This window comes from Microcaecilia unicolor, chromosome 3 (assembly GCF_901765095.1).
Source record: "Microcaecilia unicolor chromosome 3, aMicUni1.1, whole genome shotgun sequence".
NCBI classification, from domain to species: domain Eukaryota; kingdom Metazoa; phylum Chordata; class Amphibia; order Gymnophiona; family Siphonopidae; genus Microcaecilia; species Microcaecilia unicolor.
The window spans coordinates 353,875,944-353,893,316 of NC_044033.1; the positions used below are offsets into that span (position 1 = coordinate 353,875,944).

Genomic DNA, 17,373 nt, shown 5'->3' on the forward strand with positions numbered 1-17,373 from the left:
TTTCGCCAGACGTATCTCTCTCTTGGCTTCTTTCAGTTTCATCCGGTATTCCTTTCCGTGTTCCTCTTCTTGAGTTTTTCTGTATTTCAGGAATGCCAACTCTTTAGCCTTTATTTTCTCAGCCACTTGCTTGGAGAACCATATCGGTTTCCTTTTTCTCTTGCTTTTATTTACTCCCCTTACATAAAGATTTGTGACCATATTTATAGCTTCTTTCAGCCTGGACCACTGTCCTTCCACTTCTCGTACGTCCTCCCTGCCCATCAGCTCCTTCCTCAGGTATTCCCCCATTTTACTAAAGTCAGCATGCTTGAAATCCAGGACTTTGAGTTTTGAGTGGCCGCCCTCCACTTCAGCTGTCACATCAAACCAGACTGTTTGATGGTCACTGCTGCCCAGGTGGGCACCCACTCGGACATTTATTTATAGCATTTATATCCCACACTTTCCCACCCACGGGCAGGCCCAATGTGGCTTACAGTAATTTACAGAAATCATACATCAAACCTACAACAAACAGTCAACAACATTGTAGTAAAAGAGGCTAGAGACTAATAGCAGATGTGGGGAAATGCGGAAAGAGAAATTGAATTCAATGGGAAGAGATGTGGGGTGGGTCTTGAACATAAGCTTTTCCAAATAAGAAGGTCTTAAGATTTTTTTTGAAGGTCGGATGATCAGGGGTAATTTTCACAAATTTAGGAAGACCATTCCACAGTTGTGCGCTAATATAGGAAAAGGTGGAGGCGTAGGTGCTTTTGTACTTGAGGCCACTGCAGATTGGGTAATGCAGATTTAAGTACAAGCGAGCTATCTGTGAAAGTTTCGAGGTGGTAAGCTGACGAGGATGTCCATATACGCAGGGGCTTCACCATAGAGAATTTTATGCACACTATCCCCATTTGTGAGCACCAGATCCAGCGTCGCTCCCTCCCTCGTGGGTTCAGTCACCATTTGTCTGAGCAGAGCACTTTGAAAAGCATCCATGATCTCTCTACTTCTTTCCGATTCCGCAGACAGAACCTTTCAATCTACATCCGGCAAATTCTTTCCCAATTTTTGAATATCCGCGATCAGATCTTAATCTAGTTCCTCCAATTGTGTCGGAGGTCTAGATAACACCCACATGGACAGAGGTTCTATCATCTCTTTTTAAGGTAATCCATATCGCTTCTTCTTTTCCCCAGGTCCCTGTCATTTCAGTCGCTGTGATATCATTTCTCACATACAGTGCTACTCCTCCACCTTTACGACCATCTCTATCCTTCCTAAATAGATTATAGCCTGGTATGTTTGCATCCCATTCATGGGAACCATTGAGCCATGTCTCCGTGATTGCAACAATGTCTAAGTCTGCCTCCAACATCAGAATTAGATGTTGTTGAATCCTCACTGAAATCTGGCCATATATTACTGTATTGTATAAAACTGTAGAAAAAGGAGCACAAAATACAGCCTTTATTAGTGCTGTTTCCACCAGCTACAATAATTTTTTTTTTTAATTTGTACCCTGCGCTTTCCCACTCATGGCAGGCTCAATGCGGCTTAGGTACTTATTTGTACCTGGGGCAATGGAGGGTTAAGTGACATGCCCATAGTCACAAGGAGCTGCCTGTGCCTGCAGTGGGACTCAAACCCAGTTCCCCAGGAACAAAGTCCACCACTCTAACCACTAGGCCACTCTTCCACTTTAAGCAGTTTTAGTGATATTCAATTTTATTTCATGATAGTTATAGCTACATATGAGAAGCTTTCAAGTAAATTAAAAGGCTGTTTAAAAAAAAAAAAAAAAAACTTTTGGGCTGAAAAGAGGGCAGGACTGCCGAGAGTGGGGGGGGGGGGGGGGGGGGGGGGCAAAATTCCCCGGGCCTCCAAGGCCTAGCGCCGGGGTCTCTCTCTCTCTCTCCTGCTCCTGACGGAACCAGAGTGATCATATCCTGACAGGAGCAGGAGAGAGAAAACTCCGGCACTGGGTCCCCCTTGGAGGCTGGGGACGACCCGGAGCTTCCTCCAGTGCTGCTCTTCTGCCCATTGCCGAGTGGCTGCTTTTCCTATCAGGCGCGCATACTCAGTTTTGAAACCGAGCATTACCTGAGAGGAAAAGCAGCCGCAGGGGCAGGCAGTCAGCGCTGGAGGAAGACTTCTTCTGCTGGCAGGGCCTCGGCATCCCCGCCAGCCAAGGTATTTTAATCCTGTTGCGGCAGCGATCTGGGGGGGGCAGTGATTGGGGTGGGGGGGCTGCAGCGGACGATGATGGGGGGGGGGGGCAGCAGCGGCCCTGACCCAGGCCCGGCAGTGGCACCCCTGCCTCAGGCCCAGTTCAGTTTCTCGGCGGCCCTGAAAGGGGTTGGGCTGGGAGAAGGGGGAGAGAGAAGAGAGAAAGGAGATGCTGGACAAGGGGGCGCCAACTTATAATTTGCAGGGTCCGCCAGAGACCCTAGCATCGGCCCTCTAAAAAGGAGATAGAGCAGCTTTTAAATTAGAATGGGGTGGGAAGCTGACAGTCACTCAGGAGCGCGCATGGTTTGGAGTTAGGCATCCTTGAAGGATACTATTATAACAGGACATTTAGGGAATCACAATACAGAGGTTTCAACAATGCTGAAAGAAAGTCAGGAATGTTCAAGGGTAGAACACAGCATAGGTTGCAAATTATCTCTGCCAATTTCTAAGCAGCTTATAGATGCAAAGAAAAGAACACACTTTGAAGTGTCTGTATACTGTACAAAGCTGGAAGCCTAAAAAAATAAGATGGGAGAGTTAAGAGTGTATAGCACTAAATTAAGCGGTAGATATAATAGGTATCTAAGTAGTAGTATCTCAGAGACATGATGGAAGAAAGTCTATCAATAGGACACCGTGTTAACAGGGTACAGATCAATTTGAAGGGGGGGGGGGGGGTTGTGCTGTATGTTAAAGAGGGAATGGAGTCAAACAAAAATATTCTGCATGAAACAGAGAGCAATGTGGAATATTTATGGATAGAAACTCCATGTATGAAGGGAAACAATATACACGTAGGGCTATACTACCATCCACTAGGCCAGAATGATCAGACGATCAGACAATATTGACTGGTAAAATGCCACATCAGGGTGTGTTTAGTACAAGAGGTGACGGTATTGGGTTCTCCGGGAAACAATGATCATAACATGATCAAATTTAACTTAGTAACTAGAGTGTACTCACTAAGGAAATCTACTGTAGCAGCATTTAATTTTCAAAAGGGTAACTTGTTGCACATAGCAGGATTAGAGTTATGACTGCTAAACTCTGGTTGCCCAATCTATGTTAAAATGAAAGACGATAAAGAAGGAAGTTAAAGGGAAAGAAGTTAAGGGGAAGGGTTTGGGGGGGGGGGGGGGCAGGAAGGAGATAAACTGAGACAGAGAATGATCCTTCCATGTTTGAGCTACATGCAGAAATCCAAACTATTTGTACACAGCTGTTCCATGCATGTGGGTTTTATTTTTGAACACGGTTAGTTATTGTTAATACCTTTTGGGACAATTTGTATCTTATGTTTTATGTTCTCTTAATTACATTTAGCTTGTAACTTTTTCATTGGTAGCTCAAAGTGAGTTACATTCAGCTAAAGCAGGTATTTCCCTGTCCCCATACAGTAGGTTATATTAGGGAATACTATGCATTAATTGGTCATTATTTGCAAATTACGTAGCCTAACACAGGATTTTTGTTTTCCAAAATGCACTTAAAAAAAAAAAAAAAAAAAAGATGATCCTGAGAAGGGACCAGCATGGTTAAAAAAAATAGTTTGACCCCGTTCCCACCCTCTCATCAATTAAAAAAAAAATAACTGAGTCCCCTTCCCAGGATCTAACCCTAAACAAAAAAAAATCCCTTCTACAAATAAAGGATTTGAGGGATAAAGATGGGAGGAGCATTAGCGAACATAAAGTACTGGGAATTGGGAAATGGGGATAGGCCTGTACAATACTTTATTTTCAATACTTTCCTAAACTGATCAGGCCATGGGGAGGGGGAGTGCAATTTTTGATACATGGCCCAATCAGCCCTTTACAAATAGCAGGCCCAAGAAGAGGCCTGTTATCTTTGCCTTGCTGTAGCCACAACTCATGAAATTTTTGTGTTGATGTGACTGGAAATACGTTGACCATAGGATTCACTATCCTGCAGTGCAGAGGTACCACAGATCAATGAATCCTATGAAATTTTCTTGCTATATAACAGCACACAAATGTTCTATTTTACCACAGATTAATAAATAGGTCCCTAAGTTTGCACCTGAGGTAACAGTGGTAAAGTGACGTGCCCAAGGATACAAGGAACATCAATGAGAGTTAACCAGTGGCTTCCTCGGTTATTATGAGCCTGCAACAGGCTACTCGTCTGCTCTGTTGCTCTCATTTTTCAGTTGCACAATGGGCATGCTGCTCTAGTGGCTGCAGCAGACGGGAAGAAGGACAGCAGCTCTAGAGGAGAAATATCTTTGAAAACACAGGACAAAGAAAACCTCATGGAAAACAGCATCCATATCTCTTCCTCAAACACTAAAACTGGAACAGTCCAGTGTCAGATTTTATGGACAGCTAAAAGAGAGACACTGAGTGGCATTTTTGACGTGTCTTCTAAACCTGATTTTGAATTTTTTTGTGAAAAACATCCAAACATCCAGTAGCAAACATAAGGAGGGTAATATTCAATGGCGTACCAAGGGTGGGGCGGTGGAGGAGGTCCACCCTGGGTGCAAGCTGCAAGGGGATGCAGACAGCAGTCGTGCGGTTGTCGGCTCCACTGGGTCCCTGCTCCTTCTGACGTTGCTTCCTGTTTTCGGGGTGACCGCTCCCTGCACCCCCAGGAAATGATGCACGGGAGGGGGGGTATGTGTGTGTGTGCGCATAGCGGCAAATCCACCCTGGGTAGCAGCCGACATAAGAACATCACTGGTAATATTGAAAAGCAGTTCCATGGAGGAAGCAGCGATTTAGCTGCAGAAATGATCCACTGTACAATTGCCAACCTGATATACAACTGAACTTCCAGAAGTACAGCCTGTATATGCGTATTGTACGAGATGTTTCCAAAGGTGGAAAGGTTTGCATTTAAGTGAGCAATTCAAACATATGCATATAAATATAGTCCCCTCCAAAAAAAACATATGTAAAATGTGAGTACAGTTTTCTTGCAGTAGTTTTCAAAGCAGAAGTCCTTTGACAATTCAGCATAGTCCACAAAGAGAAGAAAAAAAAAGTATGGAAGTACTTTTAACTTGTGCACCGTTATACAACACAGCTCCTTCCCTCACAGATCCAAATTTTAAAATTTTATGAATAGTACATATATCACATCACTTAATTTCTTATTTCAGAAGCACTCTAGGTGCATTCCCTTCATACAATCTGTTGTAAATTTGGAATTCCTGCATGGAAATAAAGATATTTTAATGCTAGCTATAGCATACTACATCAATACCTACTTCTTACAGTGAAGATCTGTACAGAAATAGATTTGAAAATCATCTGAGTTGTGTAGCACATATAGGAAACAGCACCTCTCTTCGAACTTTGAAATGCTGAAATAGATGAAAAAAAAAAAAAGCTTATTAAAGTCAAAAAGCCAAGAAAGCAGTCTCTCATGCTTATTTCAACAAGTTTGCTATGATTATAATTAAACTACAAAAGCAATATAAAGTATTATGTACTGCAGCAAAATGCTGGATCATGATTTCATAAAAATTATTTTCCATATATAGTACAGTCCTGATTATCCAACCTTCAGCTATCTGACTTCCGAATTATCTGATGGCTGGTAATCTGGGCTCCATCCTCTCTCTCCCAAACAAGATTAGATAGTACCTTACAGTCACTGGTGGTCTAGTGTTGAATCCAGAGTGACTGGGGATCACTCCTACCCCGAATTTACCACTAGACCATCAGGAACAGTAAGGCATGCCCGGGGAGAGGGGTCCAAGAAGTGGGGCTGCTACTGTTCAGAGGGCGAGGGAGAGATATTCTGAGTATACCAGTTGTATCCGGATGCATTGCACCGCTTCAGTGCACAAGATTGTTCATTGTACATTTTTGGATTATACAACATTTTCATTATCCAACCACCTGTTGAATCCCATTTATATTGGATAATTGGGAGGTAAAAAAGGCTATTTTAGCTTTAAAAAAAAAACATGTTTTAAACAATAGTAAAAGGATCCGAAGGAAGAAAACAAACAGCATAAGCACTAGCAAATTAGATGCAAAGCACTTAAAAGGCAAAAGGTGAAATTGAAAATAAACTTTCAATCTGTCGCTTGCACCGCTAACAGCTTTCATTTAAATGCAACTAACTCACCTTGCTTGTTCTGACCTTTAGACAAATCAGCCACCTTGCACAGTAAGTTAAAAGGATCAACATGTAACGCTTACTATTATGCTTTAATTGTAAATGCAGGCTTTGCTATGCTTTGATTATAAAACAAACATGATCAGCATGAACTGTTGCCAAGCTTAACTGTAAATGAAGGCTTTGCTTCGCTTTGAATGTAAACCAGCAGATTGATTGTTATAGCGCCTAAATACTGATATGAACACCAGCAAAACACTCCTAACCATTTACTGTCTCACCCTACTCTTACACGCAAACACAATCCATGACCCAGATAGCTACAACCCCATAACTCACAAATCATACAACACTTACATACACATAATGTCCACCCTAAAGAACATACATAACAACCCAACCACAATACACCAACTCTATGTACAACCTACTAATAACTCACCAGACCAAAGACACAATAACCAACCAAAAGGAAAAATCTCCACATACGAAAACCACCAACAGAAAGAGGAAAAAAACAACAACAACAAATTCAACCACCGAGGAAACAGACAACTAACAAAAATAAACACATCGAACCCCCCCCCCCCACCCCAAAGAACCATACCGCTCAATCCAACTAGGATACATCAATGCAAGATCAGCAGTAAGCAACTCAGTAGATATACTAGACTGGATTACCACAGATAATTTAGACCTTCTAGTCATCACAGAAACCTGGTTCCACAGCCCTACTGACCTCGCCATCCTGGAGACATGCCCACCAGAATACAAAATCACCCACTGGACAAGAAATGGAAAAAGAGGGGGCGGAATAGCCATAATTTACAAACCCGAGTTCACTATCACAACCACGGGTGAATCCACCTCACCACAACTTGAAATTGCCTCGACAAGAATCAATCATCCAAACCTACAAGGACACCTCAACGCAATCCTATTCTACAGGCCACCAGGAAAATGGCAAGACTCCCAAACGCAACTCATGGACTTCATCTCGAACACATGTGTCTCTGCCTCAAACATCCTTATAATAGGAGACATCAACCTACACCTTGAAGACGACACCTCAACAGGCACACGAGAATACAAAGAATTCTTAAAACTCTGGGATCTACACACACCTAACACTCAACCAACACACACAAAAGGACACACACTAGACATCATTACGCACAAATTCGACCCAGACTCACTATCCTACTTACCGACACAAGATGGACACCTTCACTATGGTCAGACCACCATAAAGCACATGTCTTCATCTACTGGCGAAAAACACACATAAACGCAATCAACAAACTTGAGCGCACAACATACACCACGAGAGGAAAAATAGACCCCACAATATTCTGGCAACAGATCTACCAGAACGAATGATCAACCAATGCTGACACCATCCAATTCCTCCTAGAATGGGACGATATATGCACAACAACATTAGACAAAATCGCCCCAATCCAAACCAGAACATCACATAGGAAAAAATCAAATCCATGGTTCACCGAAGAGCTGAAAAAACTTAAAACACAAGTCAGGAAACTAGAACGCGCATGGAACAAAAAGAAAGATGACCAAACACTAAATGCCTGGAAACTACTTCGAAGGAAATACAAATATACCATAAAACAGACTAAAAGACTACATTACAAAACAATGATAGGACCAAACTACAAAGACACTCACAAACTCTTCTACCTCGTGAATAAATTGTTAGACACCACACCAGTTACAAACAACAGCAAAGACATACCAGATGTCGACAACCTTGCGAAATACTTCAAGGAGAAAATTATACAATTACGACTTAAAATACCCGCCAGCCCTATTGAACACGCCACACTTCTAGACTGTCTAGACCCAGAAGACGGAATATACCCAGCAGACAGAACCTGGACCGAATTTGAATTACTATCAGAAGACCTCATCTCTGAAACACTTAAAAAGATTTGCCAAATCCCACTGCAAACTAGATATATGCCCAAACAACCTCATGAAATCAGCTCCTCAACAATTCATAATAGACCTAACGAACCAAGTAAACTTCATGTTACAAAACGGACTTTTCCCAAAGGAAAAAGGAAAAATTCTACTCACCCCAATACCTAAAGATACAAAGAAAAGCGCAAGCGAAATAACCAATTACAGACCAGTAGCATCTATACCACTAATAACCAAAATAACTGAAGGGATGGTAACAAAACAACTCACAAACTATCTAAACAAGTTCTCAATACTGCATGATGCCCAATCAGGATTCCGGTCGAACCACAGCACAGAAACAGTATTAATTACCCTAATGACTAAATTTAAACAAATGATTGCAACCGGCAACAATATACTCCTCCTACAATTTGACATGTCAAGTGCCTTTGATATAGTTGACCACGGAATCCTATTACACATACTTGAATATTTTGGCATCGGAGGAAATGTCCTAAACTGGTTCAAGGGGTTCCTAACCCTGCGCTCATATTAAGTCACATCAAATTCAACTACGTCTGCTACATGGACACCTGAATGTGGAGTACCGCAAGGATCACCCCTCTCACCAACTATTTTCAACCTAATGATGATCCCCTTGGCAAAACTCCTATCAAACCATAATCTTAACCCATACATATACGCCGATGATATAACAATATACATCCCTTTCAAACAAGACATTTAAGAAATCTTCAATGAAATCAACCAAAGTCTACACATCATGAACACATGGGCAGATGTATTTCGATTGAAACTAAACGCAGAAAAAACTCAATGCCTGATACTCACCTCCCAATACAACACGAATGAATTTACCGCTATAAACACACCAAAAATAAACCTTCCAATCTCAGAAACGCTAAAAATCCTTGGAGTCACTATTGACCGCCACCTAACACTTGAAACTCATGCAAACCACACAACCAAAAAGATGTTCTACTGCATGTGGAAACTGAAAAGAATAAGACCATTCTTACCAAGATCCGTCTTTCGCAGCCTAGTGCAATCCCTCGTACTCAGCCATCTGGATTACTGCAACTCACTATACGCAGGTTGTAAAGAGCAAGTACTGAGGAAACTTCAAACAGCTCAGAACACAGCAGCCAGACTCATCTTCGGAAAACCAAAATACGAAAGTGGAAAACCCTTAGGAGAGAAGCTACACTGGCTCCCACTCAAGGAACGCATTACTTTTAAAGTATGCACATTAGTCCACAAAATCATTCACGGTGAAGCCCCAGCCTACATGTCTGACTTAATAGACCTACCACCCAGAAACGCTAAAAGATCACCCCGAACTTTCCTCAACCTCCACTTCCCTAATTGCAAAGGCATAAAATACAAAGCGCTGCACGCATCAACTTTTTCTTATATGAGCATGCAATTCTGGAATACACTACCACGCAACCTGAAAACGATCTAAGAACTAACCAACTTCCGCAAATTATTGAAAACTCATCTCTTTGATAAAATTTATTAAAAGGATCAAAACACATGAAGTCCACACACACTGTCAGTAATGCATCAATACATTCTCTTGGAACTTTCATCCCCCTTTAATTTTACCACATTTATAGCTTTACTTACAGAAAAATGTTATACCGAATGATCTCCTACTATTGTTTCCCATTGTCTCTTTCCATTGTTCTTTTCCCTCAACGGTACTCTGACTTTGTCTTCGCATAACTCCTCACAATGTAATCCATAACCGAGTTGTAACAAATTGTATTTCCATCATTTACAATGTATTGTAAGCCACACTGAACCCGCAAATAGGTGGGAAAATGTGGGATACAAATGCAATAAATAAATAAATAAATAAACTTGCCACACAGGCAAATGCCCATAACACATTTTTTTTCAGGTATATTTGAAGTAAGAAGCCTATGCAGGAGTCAGACCATCAGATTGCTGGTGGGAGAGAGGGGGAAAGTAAACCTGCAACATTTTTCAGCTTGAGCTGGCAGTAAAGGTGATCACTGGGGGTTGGGAGGAAGCTGAATTAAGGAGCAGTTATGGGGATTTCAAGAATCTGGCTCCTTGTTTTGCACAATCTTTAGCCTGCAGGCACACGTGGTTTATTAAAGAAAGCATGGGCTTGCGGTCTGTCAAAGGTTTGGTGCTACACTGATTGAGAACCACAGGATGAGACCCATAGTCTGGGAACAGGTCCAAGGTTTGAATCCTGCTTATCCCATTGACATTCTAGGTGAACTAGGGCAATCTGTTTATGACCCGACAATGGGGAAACAAAAAGGAGGCGATTTTTAAAAGCTATTTCTACACGTAAAGAATGGAAATAATTACAGTACTTAAAAATTGTATGTCTGATATGCATGGAGTTATGCACATAGAGTTTGTTCATGTGTAACTTGAACCAAAGGGGTGGGGGGAAAGAGGAGGAGATTGCAGAAGATTTTCTTTATGCATATAACTTATTCAGAAAATATATGAATAGGAAAGAACAGGTATAAATGTAAATTCACTGAGGTCATTTTCAAAGTACTACTACTACTACTACTACTTAACATTTCTAAAGCGCTACTAGGGTTATGCAGCGCTGTACAATTTAACTTAAAAGGACAGTCCCTGCTCAAAGAGCTTACAATCTAAAGGCATAGGTACTTTTGTTTTCATTTCATTTGCTAATGCAAACAGTACACACACATTTTCCCTTCTGTTTATGTGTACTTCAGGGATTACCATTCATAACACTTTATAAATACTGTTACCCTGTTTCACGCTTAAGTAATGTATTCAGTTGCAAATTATGTACATCAGAATTAGATGTGGTTCTTCTGGCTCACGAAGCCCTACAAATTTAGGGCCCTGTTTACTAAGCTGCGCTGTAGGCATGCAAACTTTTTAGCACGCACTAACAATAGAGACACCTATTATATTCCTATGGGTGTCTCTTATCTTTAGCGCAACCTAAAAAGTTAGCATGTCTACAGCGCAACTTAGTAAACAGGGCCCTTAATGTCTGTATTCTCATTGGTGGCCAGTCACGTGTGTTCCTATGTACTACACCTGGACTTTCAATTAGAATAGTCTCACCAAGTACCAGCTCTTACTTCCATAATAGCTAGTCACACATCAGAGTCATCGTCATCATAGATGTCAGCTCAGTGGGTGCTTGAGCACTCCAAATATTGAGCAGATACCTTCACTTTGTCCAAGGAGGGATAACTGCTTCTTGCTACTGCACTTGGGATTAATAGAGAGCCGGATTTATTATATTTATTTATTGGGATATATTAAATGCCTTTATGAAGAGATTTACCCAAGGCTGTGTACAGCAGGTACAGTTTACCATAAAACTTACAATTTTGTTAACAGCAGTGGCGTAGGAAGGGGGGACGGTGGGGCGGTCCACCCCGGGTGCACGCCGCTGGGGGGGGTGTCCGCTCCGTTGGTTCCTTGCTCTCTCTGCCCCGGAACAGGTTACTTCCTGTTCCGGGGCAGAGAGAGCAAGGAACCAACATAGCCGACGCAGCTCCCAGCGACCTGGACTCGGGGGCGGATCGGCCCTCCTGCCCGCCTCTCGCCTTTAAATCAATTAAAAATGCGCTCCGGGAGGGGGGCGCCGTGCGCACTGAGGGGGGGTGCGCAGCGGCGACCCGCCCCGGGTGTCAGCCACCCTCGCTACGGCACTGGTTAACAGTATAACAATAGTAAAATGACAAAGTATAAACACAAAAACAATAAATGAGGTAAACTTGAAAACAACAAACTGAAACCTTAAATGGTACAAAGAACACACACAAAAAAACCCTTCTTAACTAATTCATTAATCTGATATTCAAAAGTTAATTTTGAGTTTAAAATAATTCCCAACACTCTAGACTTTGCTTCAAATTTAAGTACTACCCCTGAAGGCAAAATTACGTCAACTGTAGAAACCAGTTGTTCCCCAAACCAAAACGATATAGTCTTATGAGTATTCAATTTAAGATAATTGGTGTTTGCCTAATTATCTACAATAGCTATTAGATGTTTTACATTTTGAATAGCATCATCTAATGTTCCTATTTCTGGACAAAGTATGAATATGCTATCTGACCAGAACAGAGAGTAGATATTTAATTTTTCTAAGTATCTTCTCAGGGATTTCAAAAATGTATTAAACAGTTGTGGAGATAAACGAGACTCTTGAGGGACCCCACATCCAGGTAACCAACTTCACAATCATTGCCCAATCTTTACAACTGTATACATTCTTGTGATGGAAAATATTAAAAATTGCTTTTCAGTCTTGCTTTAATCAATAATACATTTTTAAAATCCCCTGTCTTTGACCCAAAAGTGACTTTCCTGGTATATCTCAAAGAACAGGCTGGTATAAGATAAGGCACACTCAAGAACAATGTATGAGATAAGGCACCTCTTAAGAACAATGTATGTCCCTGAAGCCAGCTTGTGCAGAAGGGGGGCGGTTACTCTTGAGGTTTGGTAAATAATTCACCTGGCCAGTGGTTTGTTTTCATGAACCGAGAGAGTGTGATGGCATCCCCACCCACATTTCTGGATAAGTTTTAGCTTAAAAAGGGGGCTTTTTGCAGCAGAGCCTTGGGGCTCATTCTGTGGGTGGACGCATCGTGCACAAAAGACTTGTTCCTGGTCTGGACCCTTCAGGCTTTTCGCTGCAAACGGGCCCCCCAGCTGATGAGAAAAGGGCCTGAATAATGTAATTCCTGACCAGTGATGATGTATGTATATATATAAATATATTTCTTATTTTACTTTTCTATAGCCTTCCTTTAGTAATGTACTTGATTAGTGTGTTTATTTCTTAATCACAGTGATGCAGTAACAGTAATGACTTATACACTCTCCAATTAAAGTGCAAATAAAGAGTTTCATTTACCCAATATGAATCTAAAAGAATCTGTAGTCATTTATTCTGTGAGCAGTCTGTGGTGATCAAATGAGCAGGCTGCAAATACTGAAGCAATACAATTCTATACTTCTAAACCTTGCAAACCAATTAAGAACTGGCCCTACTATTCCCATCTCACTCAGTCTATACACCAATAAATCATGATCAACAGCTTCGAAGGCCACAGAAATATCGAATTGCAAAAGAATTACGTTTTTTCCCCACAGCTAAACATTTTCTTATTTTGCTGATCAAAGTGACCAATAAAGTCACTGTACTGTGCAATGGTATAAAACCAAGCTAAGATTAATATAGATACATTGGTTTAGAAAGAAAATCTGAGAACTGAATATTAACAATAAACTCAAGGAGCTTAGCTACCCATGGGATACTAGCCACTGTTCTAAACTTTTCTTAGGGATTAGGGTCAACACAATCTCAGCAGCATCTCTAGGATAGCTTCCTTCTAATAAAGCAATATTGACAAAACTGGTAAATCAGTTCAAGATATCTAAGGGAATTTCCTCAAGATAAAATAATGAAGAAATATCTAGTGAACACCCCCTTCTTTTTTAATTACCTAGAAATGCTCATCACTAAATCTGAGTAAAACTGTCCCAGAATCTGTCTGCTGGAATCCCTGCCATCTCATCTTCTACCTCCAAAGAAAATATATTTCAAATTGCTCAATACCTTCGTTTAAATGAATTTCTAATGGCATTCACTTTAGTTTGGAAAAAAAACAAAAACCCAAAGTCAGTTGTTCAGCTGAAGGCTGCAATGACTCTAGAATTGCCAGTGTCTGTATTTTCTATTTGTTATAGATCGAAAAATTTTAAATAGCATCTGAGAGGAATTCTCTGCCTCTTGTATCTTTTGATCATAGTAGGCAATTTTAGCTTCTTTAATTGCCAACCTATATTGTCTAATCTTGGTTCTCCAACTAATATAAAGACAATCATCTCTCATTTTCCTCCAATGTCTCTTTAATGACATGCAGCTGCATTTTAATATCAGCAAAGCTTCTATAAACCAAGGATTATACATTTTATTCTTAGTTTTTGTATAAAAAGTTGCTAAACTCTCCAAAATAGAGGAAGAAGCCAAGTTCCATGATGGGATCTTTTAGTGAATATTCAAATTTGATAAATTAAACCTTGATGATCTCTCATGCCAGACAACATCATTACTTGGATACTTTCGGTTTTTATGTTTTCTTATAGAAAGATGCTGAGTTGTTGAACTAGGTTTGGGCAACTTTAAATAAAAATTTAAAAGAAAATGATCAGACCACATTAATGGTTCCCAAGTAATATTATCAACCCATGGTTCTGAATCAGATCCTTCTATAATATTATAAAGTCTAAAGAATTACCTTTATTATGAGTCAGACAGATTGGGCCAATCTTCAACGTAAGAGAAGATAAGAACTGATGAAAACAAACTGATGAAAACAGACAACCTTAGGATCCATGCTATCTTCTAAATGAAGTTTTAAGTCCCCCAAGATTACTAATTTGTCAAGCAATGTATGATAGTAAACTAATGGTTTCTATTCATTTGGACTGAATTAAACCCCAAGTACCAGGTGGTCAGTATAAGAACAAAAATCCAAGTTAACCTTCGTAATCATTATCAATAAATTGATATACCATGTATTCCAAGCTACCATCTATCGAATTTTTCCACCAGTTTAAAACAATATTATAAACTGCTTTGTTTTATGGACACATCAATACTGCACATTTAAATCAACTACAATCTCTTTGGGTTTTGACCAGCAGCAGATTTATCACCCTCCCATGGGCATAGTTTGACTGTTTCATTTGGAGGGGGGGGGGGGGGGGGGGGGGGGAAGGATAGGGTGGGACATATTAGCATATTCATTTGCATATATATATACACACTAGTAAAAAAAGGCCCGTTTCTGATTTAAAGGAAACAGGCGCTAGCAAGGTTTTCCTCGGAGTGTGTATGTTTGAGAGAGTGTGAATGTGAGAGAGTGTGTGTGTGTGACAGAGAAAGAGTGGGACTGGGTGCGAGTGTGTGTGTGAGAATGAGAGTATGTGCCAGGGTCCCCCCTCTCTCCCAGTTCCAGGGTTGCCCCCCCCCCCCGGTATGTCTCCCATTTGCAGGGGTGTCCCCCCTCCCTCCCTTCCTTCCTTCCTCCCAGTTGCAGGCCCCCCCCCCTCCTCCCATCCTCCCTTTTTCCCAGTTGCAGGGTCCCCCCTCTCTTTTTCCCAGTTGCAGGGTCTGTGTGTCTCCCCCCCCTTTTGTCCCGTGGAAACAGCTGTAAAAACGGCAATGAGAAGCAGCTCCTAGGTTTCCTTTTTTTTTTTTGAGTGTATAGGAATGACGGCTGCTTTGAGGAGTGGAATCAGAGATTAACCAATGGGCTTCCTTGCTTACCATAGACTTGCTGTGTACCCTTCCACTCCTGTCTATTGAACGTTCTGCAGCATGTCATAGCAGCCAATCAGTGGCACTTCAGGAATGACATCACTTTTATCTACTCCACTTTCCTTTTCCACGGTTCCAGGCAGCCTCAGAACGTTGGAGGTGAGAATTATTATATAGGATACACACACACACACATACACGCGTAAATGAATATGCTAATATGGAGGAAGGAAGGAAGGAAGGAAGGGAGAAACAGCTGGCTTTTTTGGGAATAACCATAATGAATATGTACATATACATTATGGTTATTCCCAGAAAAGCCAGCTCTTTCTCCCTTCCTTCCTTCCTTCTTTCCTCCATACCCAGCACTCCCTCTTCCTCTCCAGTAGTAGTAGTAGTAGTAGTACTTCCCCACCCCCTTTTCCATACCATGCCAGTGTAGACCTTAGAAATGCATAAACTCTATTTGTAGATCCTTCAAGAGGTAGTGTGTCATGATTTAGGCTCTAAAACCCTTTCTGATGTTTTGGTGCCACCTCAATAAGGCCAACACACAATCTCTCCACTGCAAAACACTATACACAAACTTGTACAAAATCCCACTCATAACCTTACGAAACCATAAAAGCACTAATTCCAAGGACAGGACAAGTTACAACCTTATGCATGGAAAGGCAGCACTGTAATTACACCAGGCTCTAAAACACCAATACACTACCTAGTGAAAAAAAAAAAACTCCAAAACAAAAAGGGCTGCAAATACTACACACACTAGCAGAATACTGCACCTTGATCACACATGAAAAACACATAACAGATATGACACAAGGAACTAGAAATAAAAAAATATGAAGGCAAAATACTGAACTGGAAAGTTACCTCAAGAAGTCAGACTCAGCATGCAGCAATACTATAAAAACTGAAACGTACATACAAAATATCACATATGCACATTTCCAAAAGCTGATATTCCAATTAATAAATTCTGAATAAAATACTTTTTTCTACCTGTGTTGTCTGATCATTTAGTTTTTCTATTCGCTTTGGTCCCAGTGTCTTCTGTTTTATGCACTGTCTTCTTTCCATTTGATATTTTTTCTCTCACCATGTCCACCATCCTCCTGTGTCCTTATGCGTCCTGTCTACCACCTGTAGCCCTGTCCCTATCCTTCCTCCAGTTTCAGCATCTGCCCTCAAAGTGTTCCGATCTAGCCCTTAAATTCAGCAGTTTTCCCTCCATCCATATCCAACATTTCTCCTCACTCCCCTCCATCCATGTGCATCTACTTCCCGTCTTCCCTCCCCTCCATCCACGTCCAGCATGTCTCCTCTCTCCCTTCCCCTCCATCCGTGTGCATCTCCTTCCTTTGTCTTTCCTTCCCTCCATCCTTGTCCAACATTTCTCCTCACTTCCCTGCCCTCCACTTCATCCATGTCCAGCATTTCTCCTCTTCCCTCCCCTCCCATCCATGTGCTTCTCCTTCCTGACTTCTCTCCCCTCCATCCATTCATGTCCAGCAACTCTCCATTCTCCCCTGCCCTCTCCTCCATCCACCCATATCCAGCAAATTTCCTCTTTCCCCTGCCCCCATTCATTCATCCATCCATGTCCAGCAACTCTCCATTCTCCCCTGCCCTCTCCTCCATCCATGTCCAGCAATTCTCCTCTCTCCCCTGCCCTCCCCTCCATCCATCCATGTCCAGCAACTCTCCATTCTCCCCTGCCCTCTCCTCCATCCATATCCAGCAAATTTGCTCTCTCCCCGCCCCCTCCATCCATCCATCTCCAG

The 17,373-nt window shown here is 41.5% G+C and overlaps 1 protein-coding gene across 6 annotated transcripts in view; it reads right to left on the reverse strand.

Moving 5' to 3' along the window:
• The window catches only part of MAP3K5 (mitogen-activated protein kinase kinase kinase 5), a 534,389-nt gene that overhangs the window by 187,793 nt on the left and 329,223 nt on the right, over positions 1-17,373 (reverse strand). For all 6 annotated transcript variants that reach the window (XR_003941620.1, XM_030198514.1, XM_030198515.1 and 3 more), the window contains one exon: positions 5,459-5,554. Coding sequence is in view for 5 of the 6 variants with exons in the window: in XM_030198514.1 (XP_030054374.1) it covers positions 5,459-5,554 (96 nt within the window). In the remaining variant the exon portion in view is untranslated. The remainder of the gene's footprint in view (positions 1-5,458; positions 5,555-17,373) is intronic.